Genomic DNA, 16871 nt, shown 5'->3' with positions numbered 1-16871 from the left:
CGATTCACAGCTGATAGATGGGCCGAAGTCCCAGCCCTTTACGCTGTTTTTACGAACGGCAAACACACCTGGTCTGGCCGTTCGTAAAAACGGCGGGAACAACTCGCTTTTTATAACCATGGCACCGATTGGCACGGCAGTACCACGGCCGTGCCAAGGGTGCCATGGGCCCGCGATCGGTGGGCACCGATCGCGGGCAGCGGGCCCGATGCCCGCGCGCTATTTCTCCTTCCGCCGCCCCGCAGTATTCATTCGCGGGGCGGCTGAGGGGCATCCCGGCCCGCGCATGCGCGGGTTTCGCGCAAATACGCGATGACGTCATCCGCGCATGCGCGGGTTGGAGTCTTCCAATCCGCGCATGCGCGGCTGACGTCATATGACGCGTCAGCCGGCGCTAACTCCGGCAAGCGGGCTTAACGAAATTCGTTAAGCCCGTGATGCCGGAGCTTACGGCGTCGGGCTGCTAGCCCCGACCGGGGACCAGAATCGGTTCCCGGTCGGGAAGGGGCGAGCTGGCGTCAAACCCGCCCGGGTTTGACGCCAGCCTTACGATTTCTCCCGTTTTGGGAGAATCGCGCCCTTAGTGTTCAGTTTAGTAAGATGATGTAGTTAATGGAAGGAGTCGGGGTTGAATCAGTCACGTATTGGGGGGTTTTCAGAGTTTCTGCTTTTTGGCTGGAAGGCAAGCTGAAGTTTCTGAACAAATACAGCCAGAGATTCTGCATTATTCTGACAGGATGTCAGATCTTTTCGTTAAAGCAGACTCAAAAGACCTCTCTTTCTCAAAGGAGAAAGGCATCTTTGTACAGCAAGTATTTCTGAGTGCTAACTGTATTTAAAAGTGGATTGGGATCTGAGATGATTTTGTTGTTCGAGTGGGAGTAAAGATAGCAGTTAAGGGTTACTGTGTCACTGTATTAGAACATAGAGAAATACAGCACAGAACAGGCCCTTCGGCCCACGATGTTGTGCCGAACTTTTGTCCTAGGTTAATCATAGATCATAGAATTTTGGACACTAAGGGCAATTTATCATGGCCAATCCACCCAACCTGCACATCTTTGGACCAGCATTGTTTAAGGGGTAATTGTCAGCTATCTGCTTGTGTGATGTTGGAAAGATATTTTAACACTGGGTTAGTAATATGTTGTTTTAAAATACCAAATCCCTATTTTGTGTGAAATCATTCCTGGAGAGCGGTATCCTTTCCTCACAGCCTTACACAATTAAAATAAAATATTGGTGTTTCTGTTCAATATCCTAGTCACTGTTGGATCTGGTCCAGGACTGTAATAGTACAAATAGACAAATCACAAGACTGATGATGCAGGTTAATAAGGATGTAAAAAAAAAAGCAAACAAACATTCAATTTTTTTTCCTATAGGGATGGAATGGAAAAGTAGAAAAATATACTAAACTTGTTTGGTTCCTTAGTTAGACCACATGGAGTACAATGTGCCGTTCTTTTTGCCATGTTCTAGAAAGAATATTGAGGGACTGAGGAGGGTTGAGAAATGATATACGAGGGTAAAACCAGAACTACAAGATCAGAAAAGGATGGAATATGGTTGATGTCTCCTTTTTATGCTCTTAAAGTGAAGACTTTGAGGGTGACCTAATAGAGGTTTAAAAGTTATGACAGGTTTTGATAGAATGGACACACAAGGATTTGTGAGGGGTAGGTCTTGCTTCACAAGTCTTATTGAATTCTTTGAGGAGGTGACCAAGCACGTGGATGATGGTAAAGCAGTGGATGTGGTATACATGGATTTTAGTAAGGCATTTGATAAGGTTTCCCATGGTAGGCTTATGCAGAAAGTAAGGAGGAATAGGATAGTGGGAAATTTGGCCAGTTGGATAACGAGCTGGCTAACCGATAGAAGTCAGAAAGTAGTGGTGGATGGCAAATATTCAGCCTGGAGCCCAGTTACCAGTGGTGTACTGCAGGGATCAGTTCTGGGTCCTCTGCTGTTTGTGATTTTCATTAATGACTTGGATGAGGGAGTTGAAGGGTGGGTCAGTAAATTTGCAGACGATACGAAGATTGGTGGAGTTGTGGAGGGTGAGGAGGGCTGTTGTCAGCTGCAAAGAGACATAGATAGGATGCAGAGCTGGGCTGAGAAGTGGCAGATGGAGTTTAACCCTGACAAGTGTGAGGTTGTCCATTTTGGAAGGACAAATATGAAGGTGGAATACAGGGTTAACGGTAGGGTTCTTGACAATGTGGAGGAGCAGAGAGATCTTGGGGTCTATGGTCATAGATCTTTGAAAGTTGACACTCAAGTGGATAGAGCTGTGAAGAAGGCCTATGGTGTGCTAGCGTTCAATAGCAGAGGGATTGAATTTAAGAGCTGTGAGGTGATGATGCAGCTGTACAAAACCTTGGTACGGCCACATTTGGAGTACTGTGTGCAGTTCTGGTCGCCTCAATTTAGGAAGGATGTGGAAGCTTTGGAAAAGGAGCAAAGGAGATTTACCAGGATGTTGCCTGGAATGAAGAGTAGGTCTTACGAGGAAAGGTTGAGGGTGCTAGGCCTTTTCTCATTAGAACGGAGAAGGATGAGGGGTGACTTGATAGAGGTTTATAAGATGATCAAGGGAATAGATAGAGTAGACATCAGAGACTTTTTTCCCCAGGTGGAACAAACCATTACAAGGGGACATCAATTTAAGGTGAAGGGTGGAAGATATAGAGGGGATGTCAGAGGTGGGTTCTTTACCCAGAGAGTAGTGGGGGCATGGAATGCACTACCTGTGGAAGTAGTTGAGTTGGAAACATTAGGGACCTTCAAGCGGCTATTGGATAGGTACATGGATTACGGTAGAATGCTGGGGTGTAGATTAATTTGTTCTTAATCTAGGACAGAAGTTAGGCACAACATTGTGGGCCGAAGGGCCTGTTCTGTGCTGTATTTTTCTATGTTCTATGTAAGTCTGTTTCTAATGTGATAAACAGCAATAGGCCATCAATATAAGATAGTCATCAAGAAATTCCGCTCTCCTCCAGAGGCCCCAGAGTCACAGATGCCAATCTTCAGCCAATTTGATTCACTCCACCTGATATCAAGAAACGGCTGAAGATACTGGAAACTGCAAAGGCTATGGGCCTTGGCAATAGTACTGAAGACTTGTGCTTAAGAACTTTTCGCGTCCCTATCCAAGTTATTCCAGTGTAGTTATAACACCAGGTTCGACCTGTCAATTTGGAAAATTGCCCTGTGCAATAAGAGCAGGGCAAATCCAACCCAGCTAATTTTTTTAAAACTTCATTTGTGGGATGTGGGAGTCGCTGGTTAGGCCAGCATTTATTGCCCATTCAGAAGGTGGTGGTGAGATACCTTTTGAAACGATGCAGTCCCTAAGGTGTAGGTACACCCACAGTGTTGTTGGGGAGGGTAGTTCCAGGATTTTGACCCAGCGACAGTGAAGGAACGGTGATATATTTCCAAGTGAGTGACTTGGACGGAACCTCCAGGTGATGGGCTTCCAGTCTGCTGCTCTTGTCCTTCTAGATGGTAGTAGTTGTGGGTTTGGAAGGTGCTGCCTAAAAAACCGCATCATCAGTCTACTCTCGATTATCAGTAAAGTGATGGAAGGAGTCATTAACAGTGCTGTCAAGTAGGGGCAGCACGGTGGCGCAGTGGGTTAGCCCTGCTGCCTCACCGCGCCGAGGTCCCAGGTTCGATCCCGGCTCTGGGTCACTGTCCATGTGGAGTTTGCACATTCTCCCCGTGTTAGCATGGGTTTCACCCCCACAACCCAAAGATGTGCAGGGTAGGTGGATTGGCCACACTAAATTGCCCCTTAATTGGAAAAAATGAATTGGGTACTCTAAATTTATTTATTTTTTTAATTAAAAATTTTTTTTTTAAAAAACAGTGCTATAAAGTGACATTTACTCGGCAATAACCTGCTCGCTGATGCTCAGTTTGGATTTTGCCATGGTAACTCAACTCCTGACCTCATTACAACCTTGATCCAAACATGGAGAAAAGAGCTGAAATCCAACGGTTAAGTGCGAGTGACTGCCCTGGACAGCAAGGCATCATTTCACTGAATATGAAATCAAAACGCTCTAGGAAAACTAGAGTGAATGGGAATCTGAGGAAAAGCACCATGGGTTGGAGTCATACCTTCCACAAAGGAAGATGGTTGTGGTTGTTAGAGATCAATCATCTCAGTTGCAGGACTCACTGCAGAAGCTCCTGAGGTTGGTATCCTAGGCCCAGCCATCTTCACCTTTCTTCCATCATAAGATCAGAGGTGGGGATGTTTTCGAATGATTGCACAATATTTAGCATCACTCACGACTACTCAGGTACTGAAGCAGTCCATGCCCAAATTCAGCAAGACCTGGACAACATCTAGACTTGGCCTGACAAGTGGCAAGTAACACTTGTGTCACACAAGTGCCAGGCAATGACCATCACCAAGAAGAGAGAATCTAACTAGTGCCCATTGATAATCAAGGCGTTAATATGACTGAATCCCCCACTATAAACATCCTGGGTGGTTACCATTGACCAGAAACTGAACTGCACCAGCCATCAAAATACTGTGGCAAAGAACCCCACTTGATTGGCACCCTATCCACAAACATTCACTCCCTCCAGCACCGACGCGCAGTAGTAGCAGTGTGTGCCATCTACAAGATGGAGTGCAGGAACTCACCAAATCACTTCACACAGCACCTTAAAAAACCTGCAGCTGCTACTATCTAGAAGGACAAGGGCAGCAGTTACATGGGAGCACCATCACCTGGAAGTTCTGCTCTAAGCCACTCATCATCCTGACTTGGAAATATATCGTAGTTCCTTCTCTATCACTGGGTCAAATTACTGGAACTCCCTCCCTAACAGCACAGTGGGTGTATCTACACCTCATGGCCTGAAGCGGTTCAAGAAGGCAACTCACCACTACCTCCTCGAGCGATTTGGGATGGGCAATAAATTCTGGTCTCGCCACATCCCGCGAATGAATATTTTTAAAAATCCAATAGAGAATATAGAACAAAGCTCTTTACCAAAAGAGTGGTAAGAATGTGTTAGATAATCTAGATTAATTTAAGGGGAAGAATAGATGGGCACATGAGGAAGAGGGAACAGGCTGATAAAGAAGAGGTAAAGATAGGAAGAGATTCAAGTGGAGCATAGAGCCTGTTCTATGCCATGTGCTCTTTGTAATTGTACAAAGTTTATAGACTCCTGGTTTTGCCAAACCAAAACTATTCTTTTTTCCATGACAGGTGCTTCCTGTAAGTAGAAGCAGTCAAATGATCACCTTCACCTTCCAGAATGGGTGTGTGGCCACTCTTCGGGCCAGTGGCACGGAGCCAAAGATCAAATACTATGCTGAGTTCTGTGCACCACCAGGCCAGAGGTTAGTGACGTCTGTTTGTGGCCTCGACTTTATCAGAACGAGTGTTCCCACCTTTAAGTTTTCTCCATTCCACCATAAACAGCTTAAAATGCTGCATAAATACTATTGTGATTTCCAGGGGTGGAGTGGTAGCCACCACCATGTTCGTTTGCATCAAATTAATCTGACATCATAATGGGTTTGTTATCAAAATGGAACTGAAGGTATCTATTCAGCTCTGAAGAGCACATTCTGCCATTCAGCTTGACCATAGCCCATCTATAACTCAACTTCAGCACCACCTTTGATACAGATCATTTGAAATACCTGCCAAATAAAAGTCTATTGATCACAATCTTGGAAATTTCAGTTGAGATCTGGTAGCTGCAACTTTTCAAAAAGCTGAATCTTGGCTTCTTTGTCTCCGAACCCTCCTCTCCGCTATTATGGTGGAGGTCTTTTCGATTATGATAGGTTAGACATAGAGACACTGGCCGCGATTCTCCAAAAACATGTCAAAGTTAATTTGTGGTGGGTTTTTCTGTAAGTTTCCCGCCGGCTCTGCCGGCGAGTTCCCCACTGCTATTCCATGACACTTTTTGGGGCCCTGGGACGTTTCTCCCTGGTTTAGCCCACACTTCGAATTTTTGTTAGCACTGGGGAGCTGAATTCAGAGATCAAACCGCCATTTTGAAAGAGTGCCCTGATCTCTAAGTGAGTCCACCCATGGGCAATGTCACCCCCCCACACACATGGACACTACCACACACATCCTAAGTGAGGAGACCCTGCTATGGGGTCCCTGGAGGTCCCCCCTCTTCAGGCCCCCACAAGCCCCCTTGCAGCATCCCCTTCCTTCTAGGACCTCCACCTATCACCTACCAACCACCCGGAGGCCTGTACTTACCCTAATTTCATGGTCATGGCCCCCCTCACCCCCTGACCCTTGCAGTGGCACCCAGGCAGTGTTCCTGCTGGCTTGGCAGTGCCATCTGGGCTCCTTGGCAGTGCCAGAGTATCAGTGCCAAGGTGCCAGCTGGGCAGTGCCGAGGTGCTTACATTCCAGGGGACCACATACCCTGACCACCCAGGGGTCTCCATGGCCCCGGGGGGGGCCCCCGGGTGCCGCCTCCCTCGGGTGGCTGGCGAATTGAAAGAGGCCGCGTACTTCCACAAGCGTCCTTCGGTCCCGCCCATTTAGGGCAGGGTTCCGACTCCGAAGTCTCGCGGGACTATGGTGAATCTCTCGAGGCATGGATGTTGTCGGGAGGTTCGCTGGAGGACCCTCCCGAGATTCTCCGGCAATGTTCTGCTCTCTCTTGAGCGCAACGAGGTCGGAGAATCGTACCCACTGTTTCCACATTGTCCAGAACTAACGGCTACAAATGTACGATAGTCACCAGTAATTTAAATCGGGAATTCAGGAGAATGTGAAATGAAGGTTAATTGAAGTGGATACATACATTTGAGGGGAATCTAGGAAAGCATGTGGGAGAAAGGAGGATATGTTGATCGGGTGAGATGAAGAGATGTGGAGGCCCGTGTGGAGCATGAGGACCTGTTGGGCTGAGTGGTCTGTTTCTGTGTTGGAAATATTGTATAATGCAAACTTTGATCCCACAACATAAGTCCAGAAATGATTTTGGCATTGTCTTCACTACTCCATCATTCTTATCCCATTGGATTTTGGTGTCATTACTGTGAAAATAAGCTGATATGGCAGTGAAATAAAAGGAAGCTGGAGCCTAGGATTACACACTCTGCCTCATGCAACAAACTAATCTTTTTTTTAAATTTAGAGTACCCAATTAATTTTTTCCAATTAAGGGGCAATTTAGTGTGGCCAATCCACCATCCTGCACATCTTTGGTTGTGGGGGCGAAACCCATGCAAACATGGGGAGAATGTGCAAACTCCACACGGACAGTGACCCAGAGCCAGGATCGAACTGGGGCCTCGGTGCCGTGAGGCAGCAATGCCGACGGGAAACTCCCTGAAAAACCCACCACAAATTAACTTCAACATTTTTTGGAAAATCGCGCCCAGTGTTGCAGCTACCATGTTGCACCACCGTGCTGACCCCAACAAACTAATCTTGCAGCGCAAGAAACAATTTTTCCCATTGCATCTCTGCCAGCTCTCTGCTGAAGCAATTCCAATTTAATCTCCCTTCCCTGCACGCAGGCCATAATGCTTTATCATCCAATGCTTCAAATGTTCATCTACTTTTCTCTGAGAAGATGCAATAGTCTCGGTCTCAATCACTCCTGTTTACCAAAAAAATCCCATTCCCCATTATTCCTGTGTGAAGAAATTTCTCTTAACCCCTCATGTCACTCCTTTAGTGACGGTTTTAATTGAATGACCTCTCCTTCCACCCACAAGGAGAAAGTCTTTCTCCATTCACTTCATCAATACATTCATTTTAAATCTCTTACATTTTATTCCTCTAGTGGTTATTATCACAGTACAAGTATCTCTGCTCATAATTGTAGTTTTCTTTTCCGGAGTATTAGAATCTAAACTGTACATATTCTGACTTTAATATCCTTTTTATAATGCAATGCTCAAAGCTGCTTGTAGTGCTGGTAATTATAGCCTAACCATTGAACAAATGTATCCTTTTATTTTTATAGCCTTTGCCCCTGTTTATTAAAACCCAAAATGCTGTTCACATTTGATGGTTTTATCTCGCTGTTTGTGTTGGAGCCCTGAAGGACTATTCTCCACAACTTTGCATTTCCATTGAGCATATATTCCCTTTTCCCTGTATTGTATTTGTTCAGGGTATGGCCAAGTTTGCAGCTGGGTTTAAAAGTAATTCCAATTTGCTTTTCATTTCCAGTGACATAGACTACTTGGCTGAAGAGCTCAACAAACTGATTGATGCAATGGTCAAAGACTTCCTCGAGCCGGAGAAGAATTGTCTGATTACTCGTGTTTAAATTGAGTCTGCAGTAGCAAGTGTGCGTGTGTGTGTGTGTCGGAACAAGAAAGTGAGGAGCAAAAACTACCAGACCTGTTTACATTAAAAAGCTGGAAGGGAAGATTTTCAGGTTTATACAGAATTGACCAGCTTCCTGTGTGACAACTTCAACTTAAAAGCCATGTGATGTTCCTGGAAAACAACCAGCTTCAACCTGTCTGTCTTTGTGGTCAGGAAGTTTTTGCAACTTTACGTCTGCTTTCTGTTACTTGGTGTTGTGTGTTCATTCACTTGATGTAGCTGCTGTTGTTTTCTAGAAATTTCATTAAGTAATCCAGTCCCACAAAATGGCCTGAGAGCAGGTTAATGCAATCAATGTTTGCATTGTGGAGGATCTATTTACAAGTGCCAGACATAACCCTAGTATTGCAGCATAGATTAAGTATTCTAAATGTGCAGATTAATCTGGTACCATTATAAGCATTTAAGTAATAATGGAAGTCACTCCATGATGTTATTGCTGTGTCAACATGCTGGGGAACTTTGGAACCCTCCTCTCTTACTTCCTATTTCTTTGATCCTTTTGTGAATTTGCAAAAACATTTTACCCTGTAAACTTAAGGGGTATTTGTGTTACAAATATTTACTGTCCTTCTCTTTGCCATTCTTCGTGAGACTTATTTTTTTGTTGACTCTCTCCATGCCAGACACAGCAAAGGTGAATGAGTAAATAGTGATTCTTCCTGCCTGTCTTATTGGGAACTGTGTGGCCTTGATTTAGTTGCTCCCAACAGCAATGCCTCTTCACATTGTCTGCCTCACTTTCCATTGTTTAAAACAAATTTCACAGCAAGGTGACTGCTCATTGATGAGGACAAGAGGCCAGACAACTCTTTCCCCAGTCCACATGACTGTGTAACAACTGTCTCACAGATACTTAACTGACTGTCTCGCTTGTGGACATAGCCTTTTGTATAACCCAGGATTATGCAACAGGCTTTATCCAGTTTTCAGATATCTGAGTGGTCACCCTGACTCTAGCTGGCTAGTTGCTTTATTCAAGTGTGTGGCACTGTAAACAGCAGTGTTAACTCACTCAACTATTGGAAACAAAGTCCCATTGCGAGTGTGTTTAGCCACATGTTTCCTGGCACTTGCAGTGCTGAGAAACACAAGGCTATAAAACGTCACTTAGATGGGGGCTTAGCCCTGTTTTCTGTACTGTGGAGCCCCACTCGTCAGAACTCCTCAGTGCAGCGAGAGATTGGGACGCCATTTTAAATAGCAACCCTACCTCCAAAGCCCCTGGCAATGCCAGGGTGCCACCCAGAGAACAGTACTGAACGGCACCCACCCAAGGTCTCCAAGGCAAAGGAAATTGATACAAAACCTCAGGTACCTCAGGAATCTGCACATTAAACTGAGACTAGCTGTCTCACTCCAATATGCAGATTTGCTAAAAAGTGACCCACCCACAATGGGCAGGATTTACATCGGAACATCTCGCGAGATCAATGTGATCCTGGGAATGGGGTCTCCCAGCTTCTATCGGCCACACTCTGCCGTAGTGAGCTGCTTTTCAGGCACTGCTTCGCCGTAGAATCACACCCATTGTTTATAGGAGGGTATTTTTTTGGTACCTCCTTCCTGCTGTGAAAATTCACACAAGTGCATGTGTCTGTGTGTATGAGCAAGTGCATGTATCCATGAATTGAGAGCAGGTGCTTGTGTCCTTGTTTTGGGTGGGTGAGTGTGTGTCCATATCTTTGTGTATGTGTGTGTGCCTGTGTGTGTGTACTAAATGTAGTTTTGTTTGCAGATGTGGAAAGCTGCTGCTGAGGATGTTTGAGTTGAGTGTGGGTGAGATTCTAGACCCACCTGTACATTTTAACCAAAGCCTTTGAATATTTATTTTATTTATTTCTTTGCGTAGATGTGCATTTGGATGAACTAAAAGTCTTATTTTGCATTTAAAAGTTTGTTATTTTACACTCTGGAAAAGGGAGATTTCATTCTTCAAGATGTTAATCTGTAAACTGTAGTCACCTTCAATTAAAAAGCGAATTGCATATCTCCACCGTGGGCAAAAACTGCACCTGACTATGGCATGCAGTTCAGAAGGTCCAAGGTTGGTTCCTGCTCTGTGCTGTCCTTGCAAATCCTAAGTAGGATAGCAAAAACGGTGGTACAATTTTCCCTCCCTGAGTTAGGGAAGGGAAAATAATCCTATTTCTGACGGCTGTCCAGTGACAGCTAACAGAAATATGTATACACACATCAGTGAGTACCTGTGTGATACACCCATGGCCATTACCCCCGCTGACATTGATTGTCTTGGCACAAGAATGCAACATGGATGAGGTTTCAGCAAGTGCATTGTGTCAATGAATCTGTCCACAGCAAGGTGAGGGAAAACTTGGGGAAAGATTAGAGGAGTGAGCTTAATTGGAGAGCTTTTACAAAGAGCTGGCACAGTGAGTGAATGGCCTCCTCCTGTTTTGTATGATCCCATGAAAAGGGAGCGGCAGGAAGAAACTCGACCACGGACTTCACCAACCAGTCCTCTAAGGTTCGGGAATCCAAATTGTGCCCAGTCTGCAATCAGCTGTAAAATTACAATTACCCTGTAGTACTTTGAATTTTTTTTAAATTCCAACTGCAAACTTCATTCCTTAAAAATATATGGGCAATTTGACTGACTTGCTCTTAGACCTATAATCTCTTTGTGCACACGTTTGCCCAGTGTAGGTTTGAGCAAGTGACTTTCCAAAATGATACAGTGAAGATTTGAAAAATGAAATGAAAACAAAAATGAAAACGCTTATTGTCACAAGTAGGCTTTAATGAAGTTACTGTGAAAAGCCCCTAGTTGCACATTCCAGCGCCTGTTCGGGGAGGCCGGTACGGGAATTGAACCGTGCTGCTGATTTGTGAGAAGACAAAGGGGTTAGGCGTCACCATACCGTATAGTGTTTTTAAACAAAAAGCTTTAACAATATTTTATTTTAGGATTTTTAAGGGAGAGGAAGGCGGATTTGTTTTCAATATATCAATAATATTGAAGCATAGGGAAGGTCTTGCACTTTGAAATGTTTGTTGACTTTTCCATTCTCTAGTGTTCCATGTTCCTGTTCCCTTTATTGACATTGCTTCACTGGAACTGGAATTGTGGTGGGAGCCATCTGATTATTGGCTTGTATATACAAATATTAGGGAAAACAAATGCTTCCAATCATTTTGTCCAGTTCCTGTTTTTTCTTACTCTTGTAGTTGAGATTTTAGTTGTGGCAGTGTTTGAAGTCAACATTTTCCAATCTCGATATTTGAATCTGTCAAAAAAATGCAGATTTTCAGTCAGATCTCAGTTTTGCATTTTAGCCAGACCCCTTCAGATGCTGTTTCAGGGGGAAATGCTGGGGTGCTTTACTCTTCAATTCTGAAGCCACTGCAAACACCTACTGCCCTTGCAGTTTGCAATCTTCATGGCCTGGCTTTGCTGCAGGTTCTGTGGGCATTTTGACCTGCTGCTAGATTTTCTGTCTGCTGGAGAAGGAATCCTGCTTTGTACTGCTCTCCTCAAAGCAGCTAGGCAACATTACAACACACTGATACTAACCATTAGTTTAGGTTCAGACTTGCATGTGAAGATGAAGAAGTCCTACACTGCTTCCAAACCTACACAGAGCCTGCTGAGGGAGTCCTTAACGCTGCATTGCCCAGAATCCTTCTTATTCACTACTTTAATCAACAAAATGTCCACTTAAAATCCTGGCTATATTTAAACACAATGTGGATGCAGCCCAAGGGTACAATTATTCTATCTCACTGTTGTGTGTGATTTTGAGCTCATGCTGCAATTCTATATACGCACAATTCCATTTGCAAACGCTGGAGTTTTGCCTCTTTATGTTTGTTTTGTGTTTGTGATGGACTGTCGTAGTGATATTACCTCACTGTGTACTGCCTGGGGAAATCTGCACACAATGTTTTGTGTTTTGGTTGGATTGTATGATAAAGACCCTGCTTTCAATTGTATGACTATTTTAAGATGGGCTGCTCGAGTGCTTGGGGTTAATGGTAAGTTTCACTGATGCCATTTATGTCTTAACTTCAGATTTGTGAACAATTACTCACATTTATCCTTGTGGCCACATGTTGAACACAACCTGAAATTAATAGTGTACTCAATATGACTGGGCTTGAATGATACATACACATCTTCAGTAAGTGTGGCAGTTTGGACATACTTGTGTTTATTGATGCTGCTACAGCCTGAACTCCTCCACACTTCCCATGTTGGTTTCTACTCCAGCATCCTCCCTGCAAATTAGCTTCTGTTGAAACCAGTCTTATTGCAATGTCTCATACTCCAAACTCATTCTAATCTCAAAATTCCTTCCCTCCCTCAGCCTCCTCTTCCTTCTGCAATCTATATATTTTTAAAAGTATTTGAATTACCTTGTCTTCTGTTTTCTTTCAACTGAGTGTTGGTTATCCTGGCTCTTCACCTGGGTTTTGGATTTAAACGGAGCTTTGTGGATATTCAAACTAGCTCCAATGGATTATACACCGTCTGAAATGGTTCATTTTAGCCCCATGGACTGGAGCAGTCATTTAATAAGAACTTGCACTTCTCATGTTAAATAATAGTTGTATATTTATTTATGGATATTGTTTATGAATTAAAGTCTATAAAGAACAAAACTCAAAAGAGAATCCTAATTTGTCTGCATCAAACGTCACTATATTTGTTAATTTATTAACTGAATCAACCACTAGTTTGTGCCGGCGAGACTGGATGCGAGGTTCCGGGAGTGGAGGTAGGTGGGCATTGAGGATTTCAGGGAACTGTTTATAGGGGGAGTGGTGGTAGGTGGGAATTGAGGATTTCAGGGAACTGTTTATAGGGGGAGTGGCAGTAGGTGGGAATTGAGGATTTCAGGGAACTGTTTATAGGGGGAGTGGAGGTAGGTGGGCATTGAGGATTTCAGGGAACTGTTTATAGGGGGAGTGGAGGTAGGTGGGCATTGAGGATTTCAGGGAACTGTTTATAGGGGGAGTGGCAGTAGGTGGGAATTGAGGATTTCAGGGACCTGTTTATAGGGGGCACATTTGCAGGCTGGAGGAATTGTTTGAGTTGCCGAAGAGGAATGGGTTTAGGTGCATGTTCGGGATTTTGTGAAGAGAGGTGCTGCCTTTCCTGGTGTTGTCGCCTCCGGTGCTGCGAGATAAGCTTCTGACGGAGGACGTAATAGGGGAACGGAAGGTTTCAGATATTTACAAGGAACTGATGAAGTGGGAAGGTGCCTGGGGGAGGAGTTGGGAGAGAAGCAGGGGGCTGGGACATAGGCTGAGGCTTTGCGGAGGGTGAATGCATCCTCGTCATGTGCGAGATTAAGCCTCATCCAATTCAAAGTAGTGCATAGAGCCATTATGACAGTGACGAGGATGAGCAGGCTCTTTCTCTTTGCGGGGGTAGAGGATAGGTGTGCACAAGGGGGCCCCTGCAAATCATGTCCACTTGTTCTGGGCGTGTCCAAGACTGAGGAAGTTCTGGCAGGCGTTCGCGGGTGAGTGACCTGGCAGAATTCCTACGGTTAGAGAAAATCAAGTTTGTTCTGCAGGAGCCGATGGTGGAAACAGTCCAACAATTTCTTCAAGGGAGGGGGGCTTTCAGCTGGGGGAAGGGGGATTAAAAGGGGGGACATGGTGGAGGGGTCGGTGTCGGAAGGGCTTGTTCAGTACTATCTTAACCACAATATGCGAGTGCGTTCCGTGTATTGGACAAATGACCACACAACCAGTGTTTTAGTACAATCAAAGTTTATTTATTGAACATAAGATTAGTTCTATACTTGATAAATTACATGCTACTACACATTAGACTATATCTAGCAGTTTAAATGACCTTTACTTAACTTCCAAATGACCGGCTCTGTGCAGGTTAGATAAGGCCTTTATCTGGTTCCCCACGTGTGGCAGCTGGAAACCATGACACAGGATGGGGGCCAGTGGCAGCAAGTCCACGCCCCTGAGTTGCCAGTGGGGTTCCCCCTCCATTCTCCAAGCCTGTCATTGACTTCAGGAAGCAAAGTACTGTACACACCCCTGTCAGCATCAACGGGGCCGAGGTGGAGATGGTTAGCAGTTTCAAATTCCTAGGGGTGCACATCTCCAAACACTTGTCCTGGCCCACCCACGTTGACGCTATCACCAAGAAAGCACAACAGTGCCTATACTTCCTCAGGAAACTAAGGAAATTTGGCATGTCCACATTAACTCTTATCAACTTTTACAGATGCACCCATAGAAAGCATCCTATCTGGCTGCATCACAGCCTGGTATGGCAACTGCTCGGCCCAGGACTGCAAGAAACTTCAGAGAGTCGTGAACACAGCCCAATCCATCACACAAACCTGCCTCCCATCCATTGACTCCATCTACACCTCCCGCTGCCTGGGGAAAGCTAATCAAAGACCCCTCCCACCCGGCTTACTCACTCTTCCAACTTCTTCCATTGGGCAGGAAATACAGAAGTCTGAGAACACCCACGAACAGATTCAAAAACAGCTTCTTCCCCATTGTTACCAGACTCCTAAATGACCCTCTTATGGACTGACCTCATTAACACTACACCCTGTATGCTTCACCCTATGGCGGTGTTTATGTAGTTACATTGTGTACCTTGTGTTGCCCTATTATGTATTTTATGTTATTTCCTTTTCTTCCCATGTACTTAATGATATGTTGAGCTGCTCGCAATAAAATACTTTTCACTGTACCTCGGTACACGTGACAATAAACAAATCCAATCCAATCCAATCTGCTTGGCCCACGGATGGATGAATTTAATGCTCACCCTTCTGATGGCGCTGAAAATGGAGGTGCCCTTTAAAGCACCAGCCACTTCAGTAACGACCAGTTCTCTTAATGATGCTGTTAAAGAGGAGGGGTTGTGGTGTGAAGTGTTCCGGTGGGTGAATGCCGCAACTTTGTATGCGAGGTTGGGGTGGTGTATGAGTTGAAGGTGGTGTATGAGACGCACCTCACAAAGACGAGGATGAGCCGACTAAGGGGGTAGAGGGTGTTTGTGAACATTGTGACATTGTGGGGGGGGGGGGGGGGGGGGGCGCAAATCACGATCATATGTTTTGGTCCTGTCTAAAACTGGAGGGGATTGGAGGGAGGTTTTCAGGGTAATCTCAAAGGTGGTGTACGTGAGGCTCGAACCAGGTCCCCTAGAAGCCATATTTGTGGGGTGTTGGATCAGCCGGGTTTGGAGATGAGTGCAGAGGTGGATGTCTTAGCCTTCACCTGAGCCTCGCTGATCGCCCGAAGGCGGATCCTGTTGGGGTGGAGGTCAGCTTCTCCACCCTGTGCCTCGCCGTGGGTTTGGAATGTATAGGTTATTGGTGTTAACGTATGGGTTGATGGTGGATTCCGGATTCTTTTTCCTTGATGTTTGTATTTAAAATGTTGTGGGTTGATGGGATAAAGGGATTGTTGGCCAGGGGATTGTCATTGCATTTGTTACTGTTGATTATTTGTTGGTGGGTGAAAAAGAATTAAAATGTATTTTTAAAAAATTATGCTGTTAAATCTTCACAGCTGCCTTTAATTGAAAGGTCTACCTGATTCCTTTACTGGCTGGCCACTGGCTCTTATTGTCTCCTCTTGTGGGGAAAGCACCTGGCTGAGTAGTTTGGGATATGGCTAATAAAGCACACACCATCCTCACAGGTATAGAGAGCAAAAGCAAAGGGACCATTATAAAACACTAGCTCGGCCTCGAATGGGTCTAATTCTGTGCACAGCACATAAGGAAGGTTGTGAATGATTCAGAGAGGGAAAAGGGATGAGACACTTCAGGCGATGGGATAGAAGATGGGGAGGTGTACGGAGGAGAGAGATGATGGGGAGGGGGTTGAAAATGAAAATCGCTTATTGTCACAAGTAGGCTTCACATGAAGTTACTGTGAAAAGCCCCGAGTCGCCACATTCCGGCGCCTGTTCGGGGAGGTTGGTACGGGAATTAAACCGTGCTGCTGGCCTGCCTTGGTCTGCTTTCAAAACCAGCAATTTAGCCCAGTGCTAAACCAACCCCTGGGTTGAGAGTGGGGGAGGGATGATGGGCAGAGGGGGATGGGGAAGGAGCGGAGTGGAGGAGCGGGGGGGGGGGGGGGGGGCAGTGAGGAGGAGCAGAGTGGGGTGAGGGAGGGGCGGTGGGGGGAGGGACAGAGTGGGTAGGGGAAGGGAAGTGGGAGAGAGGGCAAAGTGAGGGCGGGGCCTGAATGGGGGGAGAGGGCAGTGATGGGGAGAGGGGCAGAGTGGGGGGGAAGGGGCAGAGTAGGAGAGGGGCAGTGTGGGGGAGGGACAGAGAAGGGGAGAGGCACAGTAGGGGGAGGGCAGTGGGAGAGAGGCAGAGTGGGGTTGGAGGGGCAGAGTGGGGGGGAAGGGCAGAGCGGGGGGGGAAGGGCAGAGCGGGGGGAGGGGCAGTGTAGGAGAGGGGCAGTGTGGGGGAGGGACAGAGAAGGGGAGAGGCAGAGTGGGGGCTGTGATATGCATCACTGCAAATACACTAAGACT

General features: G+C 45.7%; 1 protein-coding gene across 1 annotated transcript in view; it reads left to right on the top strand.

The window, feature by feature from the left end:
- The window catches only part of pgm2l1 (phosphoglucomutase 2-like 1), a 174181-nt gene extending 161185 nt beyond the window's left edge, over window positions 1–12996 (top strand). Inside the window, exons 13-14 of the mRNA XM_038818972.1 lie at window positions 5247–5380; window positions 8205–12996. Of these exons, the coding sequence (XP_038674900.1) occupies window positions 5247–5380; window positions 8205–8304 (234 nt within the window). The 3' untranslated portion in view covers window positions 8305–12996. The remainder of the gene's footprint in view (window positions 1–5246; window positions 5381–8204) is intronic.
- The last annotated feature ends 3875 nt before the right edge of the window (window positions 12997–16871 follow it).

The sequence above is a fragment of the Scyliorhinus canicula genome, chromosome 14 (genome assembly GCF_902713615.1).
Source record: "Scyliorhinus canicula chromosome 14, sScyCan1.1, whole genome shotgun sequence".
NCBI classification, from domain to species: Eukaryota; Metazoa; Chordata; class Chondrichthyes; order Carcharhiniformes; family Scyliorhinidae; genus Scyliorhinus; species Scyliorhinus canicula.
The sequence above is the reverse complement of the archived record's forward strand: the minus strand, read 5'-3'. Positions and strand labels throughout refer to the sequence as shown.